At 49.0% G+C, this 27363-nt stretch overlaps 1 protein-coding gene across 3 annotated transcripts in view; it reads left to right on the top strand.

Moving 5' to 3' along the window:
- Positions 1 to 24323, top strand: part of LOC129821866 (roundabout homolog 2-like) — a 365995-nt gene extending 341672 nt beyond the window's left edge. For all 3 annotated transcript variants that reach the window (XM_055879573.1, XM_055879571.1, XM_055879574.1), the window contains exon 2: positions 22242 to 24323. In XM_055879573.1, the coding sequence (XP_055735548.1) occupies positions 22242 to 22624 (383 nt within the window). In that variant the 3' untranslated portion in view covers positions 22625 to 24323. The remainder of the gene's footprint in view (positions 1 to 22241) is intronic.
- The last annotated feature ends 3040 nt before the right edge of the window (positions 24324 to 27363 follow it).

The raw sequence follows: 27363 nt of genomic DNA, 5'->3' as shown, positions 1-27363 counted from the left end.
TAAAATGTCAGATATTGTTGCCTTCTGTCTTGCACGAAATGCATATTGAAGTCACCCGAATAAACACAAAAAAATGATTTCATATAAAGTAGTCATATTTGGTGAGATTTTTTTTTTCTTAGTCATTCAAGAAATACCCACCTCACTTGTCTCCTTGGCAACAGAATCAGCGCATAGCCACATTCTGCATGATGGCATCTAGCCTTTTGACACCTGAGGGTCAGTAGAACCCGGACACTGTACCCACAGTAACCCAAAGGTGTGCAAATGAACATAGGATAAGAACAACAACAACATGAAAAAAGGTGTGCACTACAATTCCAGCGTCTGATTCAACAACTGAATGGGTTGATCAACGATTCATTCACTGATTGACTTCTGATTTTTTCTCTCTAAAGAATTTATCGACAGGGAGATGGTTAGATCTGCTTATTTATTTAATACAAAATTACATTCCACCTGCCCTGTTGTTTGACATAGCTGAGCAGCTCACAGGTGTAGCTGTACTAGTCTTGGGGAGAGAGATGGGTGTGGAAATATATGTGATTGCTTTCATATTCAGTCCAGTACCCAAGCCAAGTGAGTGACACATAATACATAATGTATTCCTGCTGAATAATAACTAGTATACTTTAAACATGACTGGCACTCGATTTATTACCTCACTGTTGTTTCATCAATCTTTAATGGTGATGCTGTTGGTAATTGTGAAAGTAATTTATACAATTTAATTTATTGCTCCCACACTGTTAAATCAAGCCTCCTCAACTAATATAGCGGGAGTGCAAAGTCAGCACAATTTTTATGATTTTACAAGGCTTCGTGGGAATCATTGGCCTACAAGGGAGCCAGTTTTATAGAGGCATTAAATGAGCCTCAACTGCAGAGTAAATGTGATGACTACCATAAATCATAAATCAGGTGACAGGAGGCCTGATATGGTCTTGATCAATTATGTGACTAATGGAAAGAGGAGATAGGCAGACCACCACAACAACAATGAGGTTTGCAGTGTCACAATTCACAATCCTAATGTCTGAATCATGTTTACTGGACGGAAGGGTTCATCAACCCTCATGCAAGCATACACACACACACACACACACACACACACACACACACACACACACACACACACACACACACACACACACACACACACACACACACACACACACACACACACACACACACACACACACACACACACACACACACACACAGACACACACACACACACACACACACACACACACATACACACGCACACACCGAGGCTAAAAACCGATTGACCTTGTGCCATTAAGCCATTTTTGAATGAGGAATGGGAATTCACAAAATGTGTCATCTATTGCATTAGTAATGTCAACACTTGCTTTGTCGTAAGCAATGATTCACACTTACTAGCGTTTGCTTTGTGTTGTTTGTACAGCTTTTAAAAAGTGGAAGATGTTGATTTTATTTGTTGAAGGCAGGGGTTGAAACTGGGGCCCCTGCTCCTTCCTCTCCTCCTTTGTCCTTTTTAGATAGTCTTTGGTTTCTGTGGCTATTTGTATCGTGTTTTTAGCAGTCTCCTCACTCTCCCTACGGAGTCTGAGAGTCTAGTCCCCTCTGTAGCGGGAACATGGATTCTCTCTCTATATATCTGCTCTCTCTTTATTTATCTTTCTCTCTACCTCTCTCTACCTCTCTCTACCTCTCTCTACCTCTCTCTCTCTATACCTCTCTCTCTACCTCTACCCCTCTCTCTACCTCTCTCTACCTCTCTCTCTACCTCTACCCCTCTCTCTACATCTACCCCTCTCTCTACCTCTACCTCTACCTCTACCTCTACCTCTCTCTCTACCTCTACCTCTCTCTCTACCTCTCCCCTTCTCTCTCTCTCTCTAACCCTCTCTCTACCTCTCTCTACCTCTACCTCTCTCTCTACCTCTCTCTACCTCTCTCTCTACCTCTCTCTACCTCTCTCTCTAACTGTCTCTACCTCTACCTCTCTCTACGTCTAGCTCTCTCTCTCTCTCTCTCTCTCTACCTCGCTCTCTACCTCTACCTCTCTCTCTACCTCTACCTCTCTCTCTACCTCTCTCTCTACCTCTCTCTATACCTCTCGCTCTACCTCTACCTCTACCTCTCTCTACCTCTCTCTCTCTACCTCTCTCTCTCTCTACCTCTCTCTCTCTCTCTACCTCTCTCTCTCTCTCTCTACCTCTCTCTCTCTCTACCTCTCTCTCTCTCTACCTCTCTCTCTCTCTACCTCTCTCTCTCTCTACCTCTCTCTCTACCTCTCTCTACCTCTCTATACCTCTACCTCTCGTTTCCCCTCTCTCTACCTCTCTCTCTACCTCTACCTCTCTCTACCTCTCTCTCTACCTCTACCTCTCTTTTCCCCTCTCTCTACCTCTCTCTACTTCTCTCTATACCTCTCTCTCTACCTCTACCTCTCTCTATACCTCTCTCTATACCTCTCTCTCTACCTCTACCTCTCTCTCTACCTCTCTCTATACCTCTCTCTCTACCTCTACCTCTCTCTCTACCTCTCTCTATACCTCTACCTCTCTCTCTACCTCTCTCTCTACCTCTACCTCTACCTCTCTCTCTACCTCTACCTCTCTCTCTACCTCTACCTCTCTCTCTACATCTCTCTCTACCTCTACCTCTCTCTCTATCTCTCTCTCTACCTCTCTCTATACCTCTCTCTATACCTCCACCTCTCTCTCTACCTCTACCTCTCTCTCTACCTATCTCTCTAACTCTCTCTCTACATCTCTCTCTACATCTCTCTCTATATCTCTCTCTACCCCTCTCTCTACCTCTCTCGCTCTCTCCCTCTTTCTATTGGTCTGTGTGTCGCTCTCTGTGTCTGCTCTCTCTCCCTCTTACTCTCTGTCTTTCTTTTCTCTCTCTGCTGTCCCTCACTCTCTGTTCAGCCAAACCCACTGGTTGCTAAGCGCTGGCTGAAGGTATGGCTGGATGGCCGGAGGGAGAGGGGCGCACCTCTCTCTGAGCAGTGATTCACTCCTCCCAATCATTTCTCTGTCACCCTCCTCCCCTCTCTCCCCTCTCCTCCTCCCCTCTTCTCTTCACCACTACCCATCACCCAGCCTTTCAGGGGTAATCTGTGGGTCCTTGGGAAGGGAGGAGCCATCTCTAAGAGTCCACTTATGCAGACAAAAAGGTCTGTAGTTGCATTTACTGGGCAACATGGGCAACAAAGGCAGGCTGGGTGAATGGCAGTCAGACAGTGTTTAGTGTTTTGTGATTAATAGTGTGTTGCTGCTGGAGACAGAGAGAGAGGGAAGAGGAGATGGAAGGGAGTGGGAGGAGGAGAGGAGGACCAAAAGAAGGAGGGAAAAACAAGACAGGAAGTGGGAGCTGGAGAGATTGAATGGAGAGGGATAGATCCAAATGTGCTTTGGTTAGAAAATGGTTAGTTTTGACATGTGCTCCTGCAGTTACAGGAAAATTACAGTGTTTATTGGCTAAGGTTTAATGGAATCAAGTAAAAATAGAATTGACCCTTAAATCTAAATGTTGGCCATGCCAGAACGGCCACATATTCCCCATTATTAGCGACCAGTTGTCTAGTACGAGGTCTCTTAGTCTCGAGCAGGAATATAACAAGAAGAATAGCTTAGCATGTAGACTAGTGGACATGAAGCCATGACCCTGTGTTATTCTGAGGACCTCCAGATACTCTTGTCTGATCATAGAGCTTGTCGTCATCTGTGGTGGCGTGGCAGAGTCTGGGCTGGTGATGCTCACCTCCAGCCTCCCTGGTGGCACACTGATGGGCCCCTGGGATCTCTAGTGGCCCGTGCTCCATCTGCCTCATGGCTGGGGTTTCACTGCCGCTGATGTGTGCATGTGTGTGTGTGTGTGAGGGAGAGGGAGAGAGGGAGAGAGAGACATAGTTGGTAGGGTATGAGGTGTCCCTGATATTGGTTGTGTGTTGGATAGGAATTGTCAAGATGACCAGTGAAAAGCTGTGTAGTCTTAACAGAAGGTTTGATGGTGGTGATTGAATGAACAAGGTCTAAGTGCTGGGCTATAATGGAAAGTATGCCCAGATTAAAACAGTGTATGTGAATTATGAGGCACACTGAGGTCAATGTGTAAGAGCCATTGTAATTTCTTCGCCCAAATGTGATTGTTCTGCTTGAGTTGGCCACGTTTAAGCAGCTAGCATTGCTGTAATTGAGGTTCATTTGCGAAATAGGCCTGACGTGCCTTCAGCTGTGATCCCCAGGCAGCGTCTCTCTGGTGTCGCCCAGAGTCACGTCACTGTCACTGGGTGGTGCTACTGCAGTTATAGAACTACTCTCATCTCCCTACGCATTTACAATGTTTACTCTCTGATTACAGTCAAAGATGAGAGGAAAGAGAAGACCAGGGAGGAAGAGGAGGGAGAAAGAAGCAGAGAGAAAGAACAACGGAGCGGTGAATGTATGTGTAATGACGTTAGCGTTAGTCAGATGAAGGGTCAGAATCATAGGGAGGGTTGACGAGTGTTACCTCACTGGTGACACAGAGCTGTCGCTGTGGTATTTGAACCACCAGGCCTTTTCAACTATCACATTACAACACACGCACAATCACACGGGCAGCACGGAACACAGCACGGGCAGCACGGAACACAGCACGGGCAGCACGGAACACAGCACGGGCAGCACGGAACACAACACGGGCAGCACGGAACACAACACGGGCAGCACGGAACACAGCATGGGCAGCACGGAACACAACACGGGCAGCACGGAACACAACACGGGCAGCACGGAACACAACACGGGCAGCACGGAACACAGCACGGGCAGCACGGAACACAACACGGGCAGCACGGAACACAACACGGGCAGCACGGAACACAGCACGGGCAGCACGGAACACAACACGGGCAGCACGGAACACAACACAGGCAGCACGGAACACAGCACGGGCAGCACGGAACACAACACGGGCAGCACGGAACACAAAACGGGTAGCACGGAACACAGCACGGGCAGCACGGAACACAACACGGGCAGCACGGAACACAACACGGGCAGCACGGAACACAACACGGGCAGCACGGAACACAACACGGGCAGCACGGAACACAGCACGGGCAGCACGGAACACAACACGGGCAGCACGGAACACAGCACGGGCAGCACGGAACACAGCACGGGCAGCACGGAACACAGCACGGGCAGCACGGAACACAGCACGGGCAGCACGGAACACAGCACGGGCAGCACGGAACACAGCACGGGCAGCACGGAACACAACACGGGCAGCACGGAACACAACACGGCAGCACGGAACACAGCACGGGCAGCACGGAACACAACACGGGCAGCACGGAACACAACACGGGCAGCACGGAACACAACACGGGCAGCACGGAACACAACACGGGCAGCACGGAACACAACACGGGCAGCACGGAACACAACACGGCAGCACGGAACACAGCACGGGCAGCACGGAACACAACACGGGCAGCACGGAACACAACACGGGCAGCACGGAACACAACACGGGCAGCACGGAACACAACACGGGCAGCACGGAACACAGCACGGGCAGCACGGAACACAACACGGGCAGCACGGAACACAGCACGGGCAGCACGGAACACAGCACGGGCAGCACGGAACACAGCACGGGCAGCACGGAACACAGCACGGGCAGCACGGAACACAGCACGGGCAGCACGGAACACAGCACGGGCAGCACGGAACACAACACGGGCAGCACGGAACACAACACGGCAGCACGGAACACAGCACGGGCAGCACGGAACACAACACGGGCAGCACGGAACACAACACGGGCAGCACGGAACACAGCACGGGCAGCACGGAACACAACACGGGCAGCACGGAACACAACACGGGCAGCACGGAACACAACACGGGCAGCACGGAACACAACACGGGCAGCACGGAACACAACACAGGCTGCTACAGCCTCAGCTTAGCGCTATTCAGTGTCTATCCTGGTCTCTGTTAATAACCCAGGAGAAACCACAGTGTCTATCCTGGTCTCTGTTAATAATCCAGGAGAAACCACAGTGTCTATCCTGGTCTCTGTTAATAACCCAGGAGAAACCACAGTGATAAGGTTGACTTAATACCCAGTGTTCTCTTGAAAAGAAGCACCATTTTTTACACTCTATGGAATTCTTAGAGAAATGTCATGTGCATGGGGGACAGCATAGAGAGAATAAAAGAGCAGAATGGAAGGTTGATAATAGCACTTAGTGTTTTTGTTACCTCCGCTCTGCTAGGTCTCAGCCAAGCATACCCCTGACATTTACTGTACAGAGAGAGCTAATGCCTGGTTGTCTTAACCCAGAGAGATAGGCTGACTGAGAGAGATTATGAATGTGAGAAAACAGACATTTAGTCTAAATGAGGTTTTGAACTTTGTGTAACCACTATGTTATTTGTTATTTCACATCAATATGTAACATTGAAATAAGATTTAAAACAACCCCTCTCTCCCTTTTCTACTCTCTCTCGCTCTCTCTTTTCTACTCTCTCTCTCCCTCTCTCCCTTTTCTACTCTCTCTCTCTCTCCCTCTCTCCCTTTTCTACTCTCTCTCTCTCTCCCTCTCTCCCTTTTCTACTCTCTCTCTCTCTCTCTCTTTCTCTCTCTCTCTTTCTCTCTCTCTCTCTCTCTCTCTCTCTCTCTCTCTCTCTCTCTCTCTCTCTCTCTCTCTCTCTCTCTCTCTCTCTTTGGCAGGGTGTGGGTAGTGTGTGTATGCCATGATTAATTGAGCATGGTGGCTGTGCAGGAGAAGAGAGGAGAGGCCCCTCACTCACCTATTTCACACACCTGCACCTACCACACCTGTTGGAGCACTGCTCTGCCTACCTCACTCTGCGTCTGCGCGCGCGCGCACACGACGGTGGGTTTGCTTAATCCCATCCCCTCTCCCTAGTCTACCTTGTTGCCTAAACAACACATTAGGATCTTGAGGCGTAGATGTGCAGACAGCCTGGTAATGTTGATATAATTCCTGTAGCTTTGGATAATTCACTGAAGATTATCTTGTATTTTAAAGCAGCCTATTTATCTATGGCATTCAACCAGCTTGTGAACGAAGCCCAAACTGGTGTTGTGATGGACAGATCCCCTGTTGTAGAGTGGTTGTGTTGAGCAGTGTCCTCATCTTAATAGAAGATTTGGTTTGAGGACATGATGCCAACAGAGAGGAAGGGAGGAAAGGTAGAAGCAGAGGTCTATTGAGTCTGAACTCAGATACAGTGGTAGAGGAATGAAGGACTGGGGGCTTATCTGTGTTTTCAAGTTGCAGATTTGGGTTTGGGGAAGCACCTAATCAGTTGGTCTCCTGTTGCTTTAACCCTGCCCTCTGGTTAACCCTACCCTACCCTCTGGTTGGCTGTCTCACAGCAACCCTGCCTTCTGGTTGGCTGTCTCACAGCAACCCTGCCCTCTGGTTGGCTGTCTTACAGCAACCCTGCCCTCTGGTTGGCTCACAGCACACTGCAGATAGCAGGGAGCCAAGTCAAGGCTGAGTGACTTACAAAGACAGAAACACACACACACACACACACACACACACACCGAGTATACAAACATTCAATGTAGAGCAAAGATAAGCAAACATACCATGACCTGGAAATACACTTCAGTAGTTTCACAACACATGTTCACAATGCCCAACACATGTTCACAATGCCCAACACATGTTCACAATGCTCAACACATGTTCACAATGCCCAACACATGTTCACAATGCTCAACACATGTTCACAATGCCCAACACATGTTCACAATGCTCAACACATGTTCACAATGCCCAACACATGTTCACAATGCCCAACACATGTTCACAATGCCCAACACATGTTCACAATGCCCAACACATGTTCACAATGCCCAACACATGTTCACAATGCCCAACACATGTTCACAATGCCCAACACATGTTCACAATGCTCAACACATGTTCACAATGCCCAACACATGTTCACAATGCCCAACACATGTTCACAATGCCCAACACATGTTCACAATGCCCAACACATGTTCACAATGCCCAACACATGTTCACAATGCCCAACACATGTTCACAATGCCCAACACATGTTCACAATGCTCAACACATGTTCACAATGCCCAACACATGTTCACAATGCCCAACACATGTTCACAATGCCCAACACATGTTCACTAGTAAGAACAAGTACATTACAGCTCATCAGATTACATCACTGTTGGATTTAGTGCCATTAGATGCTTTGCAGTGGTGCTGTTGATTAGGGTTAGAAGCAGCAATAAAAACAACTGGAGACACTGTACCTGGTAGTGCCTGTTCTATCTCAGTGTCTTAAACGGGAGTTCAGGGCTGCTAATGAAAATGCATGAGCTCTCCTGTCTGTGTGAGATGGGTGAAGACAGAGAGAGTGCACGGCACTCAAACACACATCCGTCACACGCCGCAGTCCCGCTACGGCAGTAATGCAGCCCAGAGTGGAAGCAGCCAGTGAATCAAGCCCCCATCCACCGCCGCACCACCGCACCACCAGACCCATCTCCCTCCAGCCCCATGGATCACCCAGCCATGACTGCCTGCTCCCTGCCTGGCCTACCTCCTGGTTCTCTGCACCCTGCGAGTCTCTGCTTCAACTCGCCCTGTGCTCCAGCTATATAATAGTGCATGGAGATATTGCATACCTATAAACATAAACAAGCAAAGATGTATGCATACAGAACCTAGTTTATATGCAAAAGTGCATTGCTATATTTCAGTCAGTATAATTGGAACAGTTATTTTGTATAATTAATCAAACAAAATCTAATTTAAAGATTTACAAGTAACAATCCATTGTATGCCAATTGTCTGTTAGATAGATCTTCCTCATAGCAGTTGTGATGCTCCAGGTCCTTGTAGAATGTAGAGGCAAAGTATCTTTACTAGCCTGTAGTGTCTCACTGTGTAGCTGGCTGGCTGGCTGGCTGGCAGGCAGGCAGGCAGGCAGGCAGGCAGGCAGGCAGGCAGGCAGGTCGGTCTCTCCACAGGGTTGTGTAACGGCAGACATGATGACAGCCAGGGAGATGATTTATGTAACAGCCCCCAGCGCGGCGAGGAGAGCCTGTCTTTGTTGTGGCAGTGTAAGCTGCAGCGCAGGGCACAGTTCAAATGTCACAGTGATTCCTGCTGATTGGACCAACAGTTAATCGCAGCCCTGAACGTTTGAACTCTGGGATTCCACTAGCTGGATTATGATGATGATGATGATGAATAATGTGCAGAGCTGCTCAGAGACATTCGTCTTTTACAGGCCCTCAGTCAGTAACAGACAGACACACAGTGGCTGAGTGGTGGCCGTAGTGTGTTGGTGAGGTTGCTGAGTTTGGTAGCTGATTGCTACTACTGTGTTTAGGAGTATTGTCCAGAGGAGCTTGAGTGAGTTCCCAGTCCACTTACACCCTGTCCCTCAGCCCAATGTAAGACACTATGCCTCCAACGGTATTTTCAATCAGAAATACTGTTACAATGTTTTTTCAATTGACTGCCACAGCCCCAAATAAAAAAGTCAACGTTAGCTGTTCATTATATATGTATTCTTCACATGGTTGGGGCTGTGAGAATTTTTAGATATCAAAATGGGGTCGTGGGCCAATAAAGGGAACCCCTGCCTTAGCCCTCCCCAGGCTGGATGAAGTGTCCCACAGAACAGTGCTTTGATGAATGTCGTCCAGGCTCCATGGATGTCATAAGGTGAATGCACCAATTTGTAAGTCGCTCTGGATAAGAGCGTCTGCTAAACGACTTAAATGTAAATGTAAATATATGTTCTAGATTACAAAACACCAACAGTACCAGTGTACCAGCCTAAAGGCCATTTGATTAAGTTGCACTCCTCAACTTATAGTCTATCATGGTAGAGGCCTGTGGTCCGTGGCTGTAGCAGGTCTCATTGCCTACATTCAGACCAGGCCAGAGGCCAGTTGTGAGGTCATTATGCCATGCTGGACTAGGTGTTGAGTGAAGTCATTGACATGTAGCCGCGGCCTGGCAGATTGCTGTGTGTGTTTAGTACAGGTCAGGTGAAGGCAGATTGCTGTGTGTGTTTAGTACAGGTCGGGCCCCCAGACACACCTCCAATTATCCACTCATCTCTCAACACTGTGTCACAGCCACCTGAACTCGGCCTCTCCCCTCCTCCCTCTCCTCTCCTCCTTTCCTCCTCTCCCCTCCTCCATTCCCACTTCCCAGCTCCTTCCCTCCCTTCTCCCTCTCACCTCCTCCTCCCTACCATCTCCCATCGCCCCTCCTCCATCCCCTCCTCCCCTCTCCCCTCCTCCTCCCCCTCTCTCCCCTCTACCCCTCCTCCCTCATTTCTAAAGCAATGAACACCTTATTTATTTCTCCCTATTCGATTTGTCAAGCCCTGCTCTGCTCTGCTCAGCAATGCAATACAGGTAGAAAGAATAAAGAGATTTCAATGCTTGAGGGAGATTCAATCGGTGTCATTCATTTCATTGCTCTCCCTCCAGTAAGTAGGGGCTGTTTAGAGTAGCACAGTGAGGAATTGGCTAAACAATATTCAGTCCACCTGCTACTGCACACACACACACACACACACACACACACACACACACACACACACACACACACACACACACACACACACACACACACACACACACACACACACACACACACACACACACACACACACACACACACACACACACACAGCAAAATCACAAATTCACAGCTTATAGTCACACGTCTGCAGATGTATTTTCTAAATTTCAGACATGAACATTCAGATTAAACTGAACCCAGACAGAACATGTTCAGAATGTCAGTTTCAGAAGGAGGAGCCCATAATGCAACACAACAGCATTGGAGTGTATGAAGTGTGTAACGTTACTGGTGAATGGCCGTGCAGAGCAGAGGCATGCAGTCAAATGACCAGGCACAGGGCCACGCTGAAGACTTTGCATGAGGAGAGGGAGGGACCAGCACTGGGAGGAGGGTACATGCTTGAGTGGGCCTCACATTGGAAATCATTTCATCTGCATCACACAGTTCAGTGTCCCCGCCAGCACCCTGACAGCCCCGCAGAGAACAAGGCCAGATTCCTCACACTAATTAGCCAGAACGGGGATGGAGAGAAGGAGAGAGAGAGAGATGGAAGGAGAGAACCACCCTCATCAATACACTTCCAGTCAGCCACCCTCTTTTCTTCTTCCCACTCTCTCATTTATTCCCTCGTTTCAAGTCAGCACTCTCAGCTCTGCTTTGACAGGCCGTCTCCTAGAGGAAGAGACAGCAACACCCTGTTGATGGTAACTGAGGAAGAGACTGTGGAACAGGAAAGAAGGGAACGAGACATGGATGATTTTGGAGAGCGAGGCAGAGAGAGGGAAAGGGGAAGAGAGAGAGCGAGGCAGAGAGAGGGAAAGGGGAAGAGAGAGAGCGAGGAGTAGCTACATGAAATGCAGGGTATGTGAATCAGCCCGGCCCATTGCTGTAGAATCTGATATTCTCTTTCCCACACGCATCTATGTATACACTCTAACTGCAGGGGAGGAGAAGGACAAATACACAGATACAAAGTCAATAAGACACTGCTGCCCAAAATACTAAGTCAGAGTGCAGTGCAGTCTGATCATTGTTACAGGCAGAGAGAGCATGTTTACTGCGGTGGAAGGTTTGGGGCAGCTCCTGGAATTACCCTGACAGTCTAGTGTGTGCTTTCGGTGTATAGATCCTAACAATGACGGGCTCAAGCAGAGTGCAGAGCACGAGTGGAACAGGGCCCAGCGTGTGTCTCTTGAACAGGGCCCAGCGTGTGTCTCTTGAACAGGGCCCAGCGTGTGTCTCTGGCTGCCTTCCTCTCTTCCTGCCTGTCTGACCTGCCTACCTCTCTTCCTGCCTGCCTCTCTTCTCTTCCCGCCTGCCTACCTTAATTTTTGCCTGCCAACTTCTCATCCTGCCTGCCTACTTCTTATCCTGCCTGCCTATTTCTCTTCCTGCCAGCCTACCTCTCTTCTTGCCTGCCTACTTCTCATCCTGCCTGCCTACTTCTCATCCTGCCTGCCTATTTCTCTTCCTGCCAGCCTACCTCTCTTCCTGCCGGCCTACTTCTCTTCCTGCCTGCCTGCCTACTTCTCTTCCTGCCTGCCTGCCTACTTCTCTTCCTGCCTGCCTGCCTACTTCTCTTCCTGCCTGCCTACCTCTCTTCCTGCCTGCCTACCTCTCTTCCTGCCTGCCTACTTCCTGAGTGTCTACCTCTCTTCCTGCCTGCCAACCTCTCTTCCTGCCTGCCTACCTCTCTTCCTGCCTGACTACTTCTCTTCCTGCCTGCCTGACTACTACTCTTCCTGCCTGCCTGACTACTTCTCTTCCTGCCTGCCTGACTACTACTCTTCCTGCCTTCTTACTTCTCTTCCTGCCTGCCTGACTACTTCTCTTCCTGCCTGACTACTTCTCTTCCTGCCTGCCTGACTACTACTCTTCCTGCCTGCCTGACTACTTCTCTTCCTGCCTGCCTGACTACTTCTCTTCCTGCCTGACTACGACTCTTCCTGCCTGCCTGACTACGACTCTTCCTGCCTGACTACGACTCTTCCTGCCTGACTACTTCTCTTCCTGCCTGACTACTTCTCTTTCTGCCTGACTACGACTCTTCCTGCCTGCCTGACTACTACTCTTCCTGCCTGACTACTACTCTTCCTGCCTGACTACTACTCTTCCTGCCTGCCTGACTACTACTCTTCCTGCCTGCCTGACTACTTCTCTTCCTGCCTGCCTGACTACTTCTCTTCCTGCCTGACTACGACTCTTCCTGCCTGCCTAACTACTTCTCTTCCTGCCTGACTACGACTCTTCCTGCCTGACTACGACTCTTCCTGCCTGCCTGACTACTTCTCTTCCTGCCTGCCTGACTACTTCTCTTCCTGCCTGCCTGACTACTTCTCTTCCTGCCTGACTACGACTCTTCCTGCCTGCCTGACTACTTCTCTTCCTGCCTGACTACGACTCTTCCTGCCTGACTACTTCTCTTCCTGCCTGCCTGACTACTTCTCTTCCTGCCTGACTACGACTCTTCCTGCCTGCCTGACTACTTCTCTTCCTGCCTGCCTACTTTTCTTCTTGCCTGACTACTTCTCTTCCTGCCTGACTACTTATCTTCCTGCCTGCCTGCCTACTACTCTTCCTGCCTGCCTGCCTCTCTTCCTGCCTGTCTACCTCTCTTCCTGCCTGCCTACTTTTCTTCCTGCCTGCCTACCTTTCTTCCTGCCTGCCTACCTCTCTTCTTGCCTGTCTACCTCTCTTCCTGCCTGCCTACTTTTCTTCCTGCCTGCCTACATCTCTTCCTGACTTCCTACTTTTCTTCTTGCCTGCCTACCTTGCTTTTTGCCTGCTTACTTCTCTTCCTGCCTGCCTACCTTTCTTCCTGCCTGCCTGCCTCCCTGCCTTCGCTGCAGTTGATGGAGATGGAATCTGCTTTACACATGTGAGCTCACTGGCAGCGAGTCAGCTCTCTTTCTCTCTCTTCCTCTCTCTCTTCATGTCTCTCTCTCTCTCTGTTTATACTGCTGCAGTAAAATGGTGGTGGCATTCCTGTCTGCAGGGGTTTGTTCATTAGAACTTCATTAGAACCTCTGGGATAGGCCAGATTCCAGCGGAGATAACAGGTTGCTGTGTTCTTTGAGATGAGCTGCTGTGTTATGTATGGATGTCTCCTAGAGATGAGCTGTGTTAGGTAGAGCCAGGACGATACCTGTATCACGATACTCGTTAGTATCGTGGCAAGGAAACAAACCACGAAGGGGATTTAACTTTTTAGGAAACCAACCCTAATGTTGGGAACAAACATCATTATGTTCTCGTCCAGAGTCACATGTAATATCTTCCAAGCTATAGCACAGAATATTTTACATACAGCAGGTTTTTAAAGGACCAAAGAGATTGGTCTGCTTTATGTTTTCATTTTTACCATGGAAAAAAATATTTCGATACTGGTGTCTTCAAAGCCCTAGTGTCTGGGTGATTGTGTTAGGGCCAGTGTGGTGTGACGCCATTGACAGCTCCCCTTAAGAAGATGAATCTGGGTAGCGGAGGGGGCTGAGGGGGCCATGTGCAGGGTGACTCGGCAGGTCAGCACGGAGGCGTGAGGCAGCCAGTAACATCATCCCATCGCCACCTCTAGTTTCCCCCCACCGCCCGCTCACATCCCCCTCTGATGACATGACAGATATGGCCCTGTCACCCTACACACCAGGGACAGGACACTGGCGGGACAGAGAGGGAAAAATAATGAAGGAGGTACAGGGAGAGTAGGGAGAGATGGACAGAGTAGACAACCAAGATTAGACAATCAATATTTAATAAATACTATTTTTTTACTGTAAATAATTTATATTCATTCACTTTCAGCTAACATCTCATGCAGAATGGATGCCTCATTCTAAATGTGTCACACATCTTCAGTCCTAACCCCGTAGCTGATGTAGTCTCGGCCAGGGTTTCCATCTGGTGGTTTATGGAGCTTCAGTGACTGGAACACCGGAAGGCTTGGGTCCGAGGTTGCCCTTGGATACATGTGATCTGCACGCGCTCCTGTCTGTTGGCAGAATAACTGATGTCTCTTTGGGGAGCCCTTCCTACCTACCCTGGAGGAGACTGGTGTGGCTATTGATTGGGTTGGTGGGCTGGGGATTTCTCCTGGGAGCTAATAAAAATAATTACAACAAGATGATCAAAGGCCCAACTTTCTGGTCTACATATGAATAAATATGTGCTAAAGATAATAGAAAGAGACCTGCTTCTTGTGTGGTCACTGTGTGGGGTAGATATGCTGCTAATGTAACCTGCTGAGGGGAGAACGGCTCTTAATGGCTGGAATGGAGTCAATGGAATGGCATGGAAACCATGTGTTTGATGTGTTGATACCATTTCATTAACTCCGTTCCAGCCATTACTACATATGAGCCCGTCCTCCCTAATTAAGGTGGCAGCGGCCACCTGTGGCTGATATAGCCTGCTCTTTCCTCAGCAGTGAGAGAGGAGAAGGAGATAGAGAGATATGCTCACGCACACATGTAGTTAACCTCTACAAGATCGATTAGCATGAGGTTGTAAGTAACAAGAACATTTCGCAGGATATAGACATATCTGATATTGGCAGAAAGCTTAAATTCTTGTTAATCTAACTGCACTGTCCAATTTACAGTAGCTATTACAGTGAAATAATACCAAGCTATTGTTTGAGGAGAGTGCACAGTTTTGAACTTGAAAAGTTATTAATAAGCCAATTAGGCACGTTTGGGCCGTCTTGATACATTTTTTTAAACAAAAATGCAATGGTTCTTTGGATCAGTCTAAAACTTTGCACATACACTGCTGTCATCTAGTGGCCAAAATCTAAATTGTGCCTGGACTGGAATAATAAATTATGGCCTTTATCTTGCATTTCAAAGATGATGGTGATGATATATTTTTTTCTTTGTATTATATTTTACCAGATCTAATGTGTTATATTCTCCTACATTACTTTTACATTTCCACAAATTTCAAAGTGTGTCCTTACAAATGGTGCCAGAAATATGCATATCCTTGCTTCAGGTCCTGAGCTACAGGCAGTTAGGTTTGGGTATGTCATTTTAGGCGAAATTGAAAAAAAGGGTCCGATCCTTAATAGGTTTTAAACAGGTGTTTATAGTCAGGCTTTGGCCAAACAGCGATAACATTCTGGCTCCAAAAGGAAAATGTAAAAGCTCCTCATAACAAATGAAGGTGTGTTGTGGTGAAGAAAGGCCCTGCTAGATCTGAGCCACAGGATTAAGACAAAGAGAGCAGATGCATTTAGACCACTGCAACAACGTCTGGGAAATGTTTCCAATCTTGGTCAAACCCCTGCAGTTAAAAGACAAAAGAGGAGGCAGTGGGTGCAGTCATCCCTCATATCCTCCCCTCTTTCTCTCTCTCCTCTGTGCTTGTTTGTTTGCTGCCTGGTCTGTGCTTTAGTTGAGGAGTGGATGACTGGCTGCTCGGCCCAGCGCACCATGGCACTCTGCTGGTGAAAAGTAATGGCGGTGTTATTGCAGAGCAGGGGAAAGACAGGTATTTGATTGGAACATGTGCCCTGAGACCCTGTGAAGTGCACTCGCCTCAGCTCAGAGAGCACTTGATTGCACAGCACCAATGATCACATTAAGAGGGCAACAGAAAGCCCATTTACTGTAAAAGGAGTGAGAAGGGGGAACCAATAGGAAGCAGCAAATTGACTTTCTCTCCTGTGAGTCGGGAGGCTGGTGAGCTGTATGGCCTGGTGGCTGATGGGAAGATGCATTAGCCTTTCACTTAGATCCTCTCTGTCTCTGGATCTAGCTGGGGCTGGGGGCATTGCACAGGGAGGAGGGGAGCAAGGGGACTGTGGTGCTGGGGGACACCACTGTGTGTGTGTGTGTGTGTGTGTGTGTGTGTGTGTGTGTGTGTGTGTGTGTGTGTGTGTGTGTGTGTGTGTGTGTGTGTGTGTGTGTGTGTTCATTGCGGTTACTCAGCTGTTTCATATGGCTTCATTTCACAGGTGTTAAATCTTTTGTAATTTTCCCATTCAACCGTTTCATTTACATGTACACGGATGGATTCATTGCGGTATTTTCAGTTTTACTACTGTATGAATATATATTAGCATAGCCATCCTCTGCTGGACAGGAAGGTCAGTCTGACCAGTCACATTTGCCACTCTCTCCTTCCATCTACACAGCTCTGGTTTGCCTGGCAGGGAAAGGACAATAGTGGATGCATCTGCTGTGTAAATGTCCACAGGATACAGGAGAGTAGACAGAGACTTAAGGTTTAACTGATTAGAAATGTACTAGATTGGAAAATAAATTAGGTAAAAATAAATCAGACTGATATAAATCTAATCGAGTCTCCACAGTTTTGGCGTTGCGCCTGGGCGTTGGTTTGGGTGTAGAGCTACTGTGGGCCCAGTGGATTGTGGGGGAAGCAGATGCTCCAATGAGATAGGAATGAATGTGTTGTTGGCCCTCCATGTGGGGGAGAGTCTCCAAGTCCTTATCTCAACCTGCCATTTCTATATGTCATCATGTAAATCAGTACTTCATTCATTAACTCACTTAGCACCACAGTACTAACATGAACCCGTACACTTTAACACCATCAGAGACACTGGCTGCAGGGCTAGACTGAGTTGGTGTTTACCTTCCCTAACACTGCTAATGGAGGAAGAGGTGGGAAAAGCCAGGGAAAGAGAAGCAGGGGGGATTAGTTTCATTACTGAATAAAAAAAGCTAAATGGCTGGCCACATGGATTTTCTCGTTTCACAACCCTTAGCAGATGTATAGGGGAGCAGCTACACAAAGCCATGGAGATTAGATCAATGGAAGATGGACACCATGAGCTGATTGTGCTTCCCCACCCCCTCCCTTACAAGCCCCTGTCTGTGGCCCCACTTAGGCCCTGGACACCAGGCCTGATCGCTAATCAATGACAGTGAAATGGAGGGAATTAGCCCAAATTAGGTGGAGAGAGGAACAGACAATGCCCTGTTCTGGGGTCAATGCACCACTGTCTGATCTGCCTGACCCATGCTAAGAGGAACACACACTCAGGTTTTTGAAGTGTTTTGTTGCTGACTGGTAGGTTTCTCCCCTAGTGTGTCCTTGTAACAGTGGACCAGGCTGGGGTACAGTGTGTCCTTGTAGCAGTGGACCAGGCTGGGGTACAGTGTGTCCTTGTAACAGTGGACCAGGCTGGGGTACAGTGTGTCCTTGTAACAGTGGATCAGGCTGGGGCACAGTGTGTCCTTGTAACAGTGGACCAGGCTGGGATACAGTGTGTCCTTGTAACAGTGGACCAGGCTGGGGTACAGTGTGTCCTTGTAACAGTGGACCAGGCTGGGGTACAGTGTGTCCTTGTAACAGTGGACCAGGCTGGGGTAAAGTGTGTCCTTGTAACAGTGGACCAGGCTGGGGTACAGTGTGTACTTGTAACAGTGGACCAGGCTGGGGTACAGTGTGTCCTTGTAACAGTGGACCAGGCTGGGGTACAGTGTGTCCCCTCCCCAAGGTATACAGGTACGAGGTGGGACACCCAGCTGAACAAATAACTACACATCTACTACGCTGTTGTGACTACTGTGTTTCTGAGTCCCATTCTGCAGTTAGCCATGACAAATGTAGGCAGGCAGGGAAGCACAAAGGGCTGTGTGGACGGTACACTGCTCCTCTATACAGTAACTCAGCCACTCACACCTTCAATTCTGCCCCAGGGAAGCACATAGGGCTGTGTGGACGGTACACTGCTCCTCTATACAGTAACTCAGCCACTCACACCTTCACTACTGTCCCAGGGAAGCACAAAGGGCTGTGTGGACGGTACACTGCTCCTCTATACAGTAACTCAGCCACTCACACCTTCACTACTGTCCCAGGGAAGCACAAAGGGCTGTGTGGACGGTACACTGCTCCTCTATACAGTAACTCAGCCACTCACACCTTCACTACTGCCCCAGGGAAGCACAAAGGGCTTTGTGGATGGTACACTGCTCCTCTATACAGTAACTCAGCCACTCACACCTTCACTACTGCCCCAGGGAAGGGCACAGCCTTGTCCAAACACACACCTGGCACTGCAGTCTTAATGCCTTTCGCCATCCTTTTTCCTGCTCCAAGACTATTAAGCAGTGTATTAGGTTGCATGTTTCGTTGACTGGGAGGTGGCTCACAACAATACATACTCTATTTATTGATCAACAGTTTATTTATTGATCAACAGTTTATTTATTGATCAACAGTTTATTTTTTGATCAACAATTTATTTATTGATCAACAATTTTTGTTTGTGGGCATTATATGACATCCCGAGGAAAATACTAAGTAAGTAGTTGCCAGAGTAAAGCCCTGTTCGTTCTGCTCCATGCCTGCATGTGTGACGGTTCAGTGGTGGATCAAACTCTTTTGTCTGGAGCTTTTGCAGGGCCTCAGTGATGTAAATGTGGCCTCTGGCATCTTATCTGCAGGGTTAAGACTTGGTCACAGAGAGACACACATGGCACTGAGACTGGGCTGGGTGGTAGCTCCACTATAAAGACCCTGGCTGGCCCAGTGGTAGCTCCACTATAAAGACCCTGGCTGGCCCAGTGGTAGCTCCACTATAAAGACCCTGGCTGGCCCAGTGGTAGCTCCACTATAAAGAGCCTGGCTGGCCCAGTGGTAGCTCCACTATAAAGACCCTGGCTGGCCCAGTGGTAGCTCCACTATAAAGACCCTGGCTGGCCCAGTGGTAGCTCCACTATAAAGACCCTGGCTGGCCCAGTGGTAGCTCCACTATAAAGAGCCTGGCTGGCCCAGTGGTAGCTCCACTCTAAAGACCCTGGCTGGCCCAGTGGTAGCTCCACTATAAAGACCCTGGCTGGCCCAGTGGTAGCTCCACTATAAACACCCTGGCTGGCCTAGTGGTAGCTCCACTATAAAGACCCTGGCTGGCCCAGTGGTAGCTCCACTATAAAGACCCTGGTTGGCCCAGTGGTAGCTCCCCTATAAACACCCTGGCTGGCCCAGTGGTAGCTCCACTATAAACACCCTGGCTGGCCCAGTGGTAGCTCCACTATAAAGACCCTGGCTGGCCCAGTGGTAGCTCCACTATAAAGACCCTGGCTGGCCCAGTGGTAGCTCCCCTATAAAGACGCTGGCTGGCCCAGTGGTAGCTCCACTATAAACACCCTGGCTGGCCCAGTGGTAGCTCCCCTATAAACACCCTGGCTGGCCCAGTGGTAGCTCCACTATAAAGACCCTGGCTGGCCCAGTGGTAGCTCCCCTATAAAGACGCTGGCTGGCCCAGTGGTAGCTCCACTATAAAGACCCTGGCTGGCCCAGTGGTAGCTCCACTCTAAAGACCCTGGCTGGCCCAGTGGTAGCTTCACTATAAAGACGCTGGCTGGCCCAGTGGTAGCTGCACTATAAAGACCCTGGCTGGCCCAGTGGTAGCTCCACTCTAAAGACCCTGGCCGGCCCAGTGGTAGCTCCCCTATAAACACCCTGGCTGGCCCAGTGGTAGCTTCACTATAAAGACGCTGGCTGGCCCAGTGGTAGCTCCACTATAAAGACCCTGGCTGGCCCAGTGGTAGCTCCACTATAAAGACCCTGGCTGGCCCAGTGGTAGCTCCACTATAAAGACCCTGGCTGGCCCAATGGTAGCTCCACTCTAAAGACCCTGGCTGGCCCAGTGGTAGCTCCCCTATAAACACCCTGGCTGGCCCAGTGGTAGCTCCACTATAAACACCCTGGCTGGCCCAGTGGTAGCTCCACTCTAAAGACCCTGGCTGGCCCAGTGGTAGCTCCCCTATAAACACCCTGGCTGGCCCAGTGGTAGCTCCACTCTAAAGACCCTGGCTGGCCCAGTGGTAGCTCCCCTATAAACACCCTGGCTGGCCCAGTGGTAGCTCCCCTATAAACACCCTGGCTGGCCCAGTGGTAGCTCCACTATAAAGACCCTGGCTGGCCCAGTGGTAGCTCCACTATAAAGACCCTGGCTGGCCCAGTGGTAGCTCCCCTATAAACACCCTGGCTGGCCCAGTGGTAGCTCCACTATAAAACCCTGGCTGGCCCAGTGGTAGCTCCACTATAAACACCCTGGCTGGCCCAGTGGTAGCTCCCCTATAAAGACCCTGGCTGGCCCAATAGTAGCTCCACTATAAAGGAACAGTCCATGTTAAGAATAATAAAGGATTAGCATTTTACCAGATCCAGCACTGGCCGCAGACCCAACCTTCTGAACAGTCACGTTACACAGAGACAGACCTCTGACAGTGGGGGGCTGATATTATTTTGTTTGTGGCCACAATGCCCCCTCTTCTCTCCCCTTTGAGTGAATGTATGTGTGTGTGTGTGTGTGTAGCTGGATTTCAGATGTATGTCTCCACGCCTCTACACTCTGTTTCCCCTTGGGTCCAATTACCCAGGAGGCCTTAAATGGATGGTAGAGAAGAGCAGATGGCTGGTGTTGGACTGGGGTGAACTGGTGGTTGGACTGGGGGGAATTGGTGGTTGGACTGGTGGTTGGACTGGGGGCAATTGGTGGTTGGACTGGTGGTTGGACTGGTGGTTGGACTGGGGTGAACTGGTGGTTGGACTGGGGTGAACTGGTGGTTGGACTGGGGTGAACTGGTGGTTGGACTGGGGTAAACTGGTGGTTGGACTGGGGTGAACTGGTGGTTGGACTGGGGTGAACTGGTGGTTGGACTGGGGTAAACTGGTGGTTGGACTGGGGTGAACTGGTGGTTGGACTGGGGTGAACTGGTGGTTGGACTGGGGTGAACTGGTGGTTGGACTAGGGTGAACTGGTGGTTGGACTAGGGTGAACTGGTGGTTGGACTGGGGTGAACTGGTGGTTGGACTGGTGGTTGGACTGGTGGTTGAACTGGTGGTTGGACTGAGGTGAACTGGTGGTTGGACTGGGGGGAAATGGTGGTTGGACTGGGGTGAACTGGTGGTTGGACTGGTGGTTGGACTGGGGGGAAATGGTGGTTGGACTGGGGTGAACTGGTGGTTGGACTGGGGGGAACTGATGGTTGGGCTAGGGTGAACTGGTGGTTGGACTGGGGTGAACTGGTGGTTGGACTGGTGGTTGGACTGGTGGATTGACTGGTGATTGAACTGGTTGTTGGACTGGGGTGAACTGGTGGTTGGACTGGGGTGAACTGGAGGTTGGACTGGTGGTTGGACTGGGGTTAACTGGTGGTTGGACTGGTTGATTAACTGGTGATTGAATTGGTTGTTGGACTGGTGGTTGGCCTGGGGTGAACTGGTGGTTGGACTGGTTGTTGGACTGGTGGTTGGACTGGTGGTTGGACTGGTGATGGACTGGTTGTTGGACTGGTGATTGGACTGGTGTTTGGACTGGTGGTTGGACTGGTGATTGGACTGGTGGATTGACTGGTGATTGGACTGGTGATTGGACTGGTGGATTGACTGGTTGTTGGAGCCCTGTCCTACTATCACCTGATGAGGTGGAAAGACAGAAGAAGCAGAAGAACCTATGGCTATACTAGTTGAATGGATACTAATAGGACCATCTTCAATAGTCTCTTCCTGCCTATAAGTTATGTTTTTATGAGAGATTTGAGAATGCTAGAATGAAGAAATCTAATTTGAGGAAACACTGAGATGTTAAAAGCATCTACTGTTCATGTTGTGCTGTTCGTCATCTCCTCTTATTCTCCTCTTCTCTTCCCAGGATCCCGTCTGCGCCAGGAGGACTCCCCACCCCGGATCGTAGAGCACCCCTCTGACCTGATCGTGTCCAAGGGGGAGCCCGCCACCCTCAACTGCAAGGCGGAGGGGCGGCCCAGCCCCACGGTGGAGTGGTACAAGGACGGGGAGCGTGTGGAAACGGACAAAGATGACCCGCGGTCTCACCGCATGCTCCTCCCCAGTGGCTCCCTCTTCTTCCTACGTATCGTCCACGGACGACGCTCCAAACCGGATGAGGGCTCCTACGTCTGCGTCGCCCGCAACTACCTGGGAGAAGCTGTCAGCCGCAATGCATCCCTGGAAGTAGCATGTAAGTCAACAATTACATACATTACATGTTCATATTTTTCTCAGTCGTCCTCTTAGGTTCTTTATGTTGCTCTCCATGTTTTTGCGGGTTGAATGATTTTCCATACCAACCGTACTGATGAAAAAGGCCGACTCAAGGGGTTGTTTGTCCTTTGCTCTCCAGAAGGAATGACTGAGTTTACGTATAAAGCCTCAAGACAGGCCGAGACATTAAACATATTTTTATTGGACATTGTGGTTTCTTCCAACATCTAATAATGTCATTATTTACAATACAATTTGAGTCTTCGTGAACTACAGGTAATTTCACTGTGTTTGTTCTGAAAGGGAATTCAATCAGAGAACTTTTAATAGACATTTTAAACTGGGTGGTTCGAGCCCTGAATCCTGATTTGGCTGAAAGCTGTTGTACAGTATATCAAACCATATACGATGGGTATGACAAAATATGTTGATGATGACAGATGATTACACAGCATTGTGTTGTATTTTGAGTGAGTAGACATAATTGTGTGGATAGACGTTCTAGCCCAGGGGAGGGATCATGGTGTTTGGGGTTACTGAGGGATCCTGGCAGGCATTTGAGTTGGACTTGTCCAAATGTCATACTACAGGGAGCTGGATGATGTCAGGGTAGAGCTATTGCAGAGGGATAGTGGGTTGGAGGGTGGAGCGACAGTCACAGATGAAAGCTCCCGATTTGACATTTGACACGGGCTTCCAGGGCGGTGATGTGCACCGCTGGAAGACACTGACATGCAGGCTGCACCTGACCCAAAGATCAGTTTACCGTTGAAGAGTCTCATAGAAGCCCCAGGGGCCACAAACTCTCTGTACTCTGGGGAAGGTTACAGGACCGACAGTTCCTTCAATTAACCCTGTGGAATATGTCTGTTTTTGTTCTGCACCCTGCCTTTACACACCGAGACCTAGCCTGTGTTTTAGTAACACATTTGATGAATTTATTTTGGACCCTTCTTCCACTTGTTGTGCATAGGGCAGGAATGAGTGAGTTGGGCTGCCAGGTTTCAGGTCATTAGTAGTGAAACAGTATTGGACTGGGCCGTAGGGGAATTGGCTGGACCGGCAGCTTAAGTGAGAGGAGCCTTTCGTGAAGTCTGCTCCCCCAGCTGATCAATACACAGCACTTTTTATGCATTGTTATGAAAATAGAGGCCATCCATCTTGGAAAGGGGAAATGATGATACATCATGGAAATGGATAGTTAAATCAGTGTGAACTGTTCGAATTGTGTATGGTTTCATTCTGGGGTGAGTTATGATGGGTTTTGTGGGTGTAAGGAATATAGACTGTGGGAACTCAGGGCTGCACATGTCTCATTGTTTCTGGGGTGATAATGTTGACTGGTGGTGATAGCTGTAGTGATATGTTGACTAGTGGTGATAGCTGTAGTGATAACGTTGACTAGTGGTGATAGCTGTAGTGATATGTTGACTAGTGGTGATAGCTGTAGTGATATGTTGACTAGTGGTGATAGCTGTAGTGATATGTTGACTAGTGGTGATAGCTGTAGTGATATGTTGACTGGTGGTGATAGCTGTAGTGATATGTTGACTAGTGGTGATAGCTGTAGTGATATGTTGACTGGTGGTGATAGCTGTAGTGATATGTTGACTAGTGGTGATAGCTGTAGTGATAAGGTTGACTAGTGGTGATAGCTGTAGTGATATGTTGACTAGTGGTGATAGCTGTAGTGATATGTTGACTAGTGGTGATAGCTGTAGTGATATGTTGACTGGTGGTGATAGCTGTAGTGATATGTTGACTAGTGGTGATAGCTGTAGTGATATGTTGACTGGTGGTGATAGCTGTAGTGATATGTTGACTAGTGGTGATAGCTGTAGTGATATGTTGACTAGTGGTGATAGCTGTAGTGATATGTTGACTAGTGGTGATAGCTGTAGTGATACGTTGACTAGTGGTGATAGCTGTAGTGATACGTTGACTAGTGGTGATAGCTGTAGTGATATGTTGACTAGTGGTGATAGCTGTAGTGATGTGGTGATAGCTGTAGTGATATGTTGACTAGTGGTGATAGCTGTAGTGAATTGTTGACTAGTGGTGATAGCTGTAGTGATATGTTGACTAGTGGTGATAGCTGTAGTGATAACGTTGACTAGTGGTGATAGCTGTAGTGATATGTTGACTAGTGGTGATAGCTGTAGTGATATGTTGACTGGTGGTGATAGCTGTAGTGATATGTTGACTAGTGGTGATAGCTGTAGTGATATGTTGACTTGTGGTGATAGCTGTAGTGATATGTTGACTAGTGGTGATAGCTGTAGTGATATGTTGGCTGGTGGTGATAGCTGTAGTGATATGTTGACTAGTGGTGATAGCTGTAGTGATATGTTGACTGGTGGTGATAGCTGTAGTGATATGTTGACTAGTGGTGATAGCTGTAGTGATATGTTGACTGGTGGTGATAGCTGTAGTGATAATGTTGACTAGTGGTGATAGCTGTAGGGATGGTAGGGGGTGTTAGGGAAATGGACTGCGTGAATCGCGGGGATGGGGTGGGGGTTGGTTGCCGGGGCCAACCGGCCGCCTCTGATCCTGTCCTCGCCCCTCCCATGGGCCCCTCCCTTGGCCCCTCCCCGGGCTTCCCAGAAGCCCCCAGGTGCTAAAAGTGTGACAGCAGCTTGATCTATCGATCACTGTAAGAGTCCTCTCCTCTCCTTTCCTCTCCTCTCCTCTCCTCTCCTCTCCTCTCCTCTCCTCTCCTCTCCCAGCCTAAATGAACATTCATTAAAAATGTATGAAGTCTCCAGATTATCCTTTTTTCCCTCTTGCTGTTTCGACTTTCTCCCACTCTCTCTCTCTCTCTCTCTCTCTCTCTCTCTCTCTCTCTCTCTCTCTCTCTCTCTCTCTCTCTCTCTCTCTCTCTCTCTCTCTGTCTCTGTCTCTGTCTCTGTCTCTCTCTTTCTCTCTTTCTCTCCCTCTCTCTTTCTCTCTCTTTCTCTCCCTGTATCTCTCTCTCTCTATCTCTCTCTCTTTCTCTCCCTCTCTATCTCTCTCTCTCTCTCTCTCCCACTCTCCCTGTCTCTCTCTCCATCCCTGTCTCTCTCTCCCTCTCTATCTCTCTCTCCCACTCTCTCTCTCTCTCTCCCACTCTCTCTCTCTCTCTCCCACTCTCTCTCTCTCTCTCTCTCTCTCTCCCACTCTCCCTCTCTCTCCCTCTCGATCTCTCTCTCCCACTCTCTCTCTTTCTCTCCCTGTCTCTCTCTCTCCTACTCTCTCCCTTCTCTCCCTGTCTCTCTCTCTCCCAGGCTGGGGTGTTCAAGGAGGGTTTAAATTAGGTTTTGAATGCTTTAGTGGCTCAGAGGTGAGGGTTCAGGGGTTATAAGTTCAGCAGAAGACAGGATAAGGAAAGGCCAGAGAGAGGAAATAATAGGAAGACTGATATGATGGAGTCCAGGCTTTCTCCATTCTCTGGGTGCTAACTAGAGCCAGGTCTTATAGGAGGAGCAGGGGGCTGAGCGGTGATTTGGGGGTCTACTAAATCCAATTGCAGGGGCTTACAGCAGTGATTATGGTTATCAGCACCTTCCATCCCTACTGGGCTTCTAACCTTTCTGCCAATCGCATTAACACTCGTTTAAATCACATTCTAATCTGAATCCTTGTAAAATCAGTGGTTTATTTGTGATATCCTCCATGCCCACCTCTGCCTTCGATCAACCTCTGCCCCCCTCTTCCCCCGTATTGAGCCCCCCCTGCCCCCCTCCCCCCTCTCTCCCACCTCTACCTCCCTCTCTCATGAGTGGTTGAGCAGGACCCCGGTGAGATACTTGAATTGCAGCTCTGAAACAAATTGAAGTCAGTGTCTGCTGGGTCGAGGAGCACGGCTGAGCTCTGGACACCACACTGGGCCCCACTCACTCAACACCACCACCACCACAACTCTCAACTGCTGCAGAAGAGGGAAGAGATGGAAGAGAGGGAAGAGGGGAAGAGGGGAGGAGGCATTTAAAAAGGAGTCCCTGCCTGCATTATTAATATGAGCCAGATTGGCCAGACCAGTACATTGACTGAGTTTAGCTCTCCAAACACGTCCCTTATATTCAATATTATCCAATGAATACACACTGCTGCCCTACTCATGGATATATGAGCTGGCCTTGCCTTTCTTTTTGCACTACACTGGCTGAAAGGGTGCACCAGGTTTCATTATGGCTTTTCTTTCTGTGTCTTCCATTTTCAGTTATTAGCAGGAAGAGAGAAAAGGCCTCTGTTAGTTGGCGCCTACAGGGTATCTTAGCGCTCTGCTTTTGATAATCTAATGCTGCCTGACAAGCTTCCACAGACTGACCCCAGGCCTGCTCCTCTGCATGTATCTCACCGCTGCAGATAAGATAACATTAACTGGGTCAATGAGCTGGTTCATAAATCATAGTGAACCTCATGTAAGAGCAGCACTAGCCCCAGTCACTTCGCTGAATACATTTGCAGTGGAAATCCATGTGTATTATGTAAGTTTGACAAGATGCAGCTGGGCCAATAGGATCCCCAGGAAAATGATAAACTATCTCTTCAGGTGGAGAGATGCTTGTGTGCAGCACCGCTCCAGATACACATATGTACTTTTAATTGAGTGTCGGATATGACTAAATCATTCTGATGTGCGTGTAAGTGTGTATGTTTAGTCTAAGTGCGTGTGGTTGGAGGTGGTTGTGGTCCGGAGGGCGAGAGGGGAAGAGACATGGGGAGAGAGGGGAAGAGACGTAGGGCGAGAGGGGAAGAGACGTAGGGCGAGAGGGGAAGAGACGTAGGGC

The sequence above is a fragment of the Salvelinus fontinalis genome, chromosome 24, assembly GCF_029448725.1.
Source record: "Salvelinus fontinalis isolate EN_2023a chromosome 24, ASM2944872v1, whole genome shotgun sequence".
Taxonomy (NCBI): domain Eukaryota; kingdom Metazoa; phylum Chordata; class Actinopteri; order Salmoniformes; family Salmonidae; genus Salvelinus; species Salvelinus fontinalis.
This window is presented reverse-complemented; position numbering and strand designations above follow the sequence as displayed.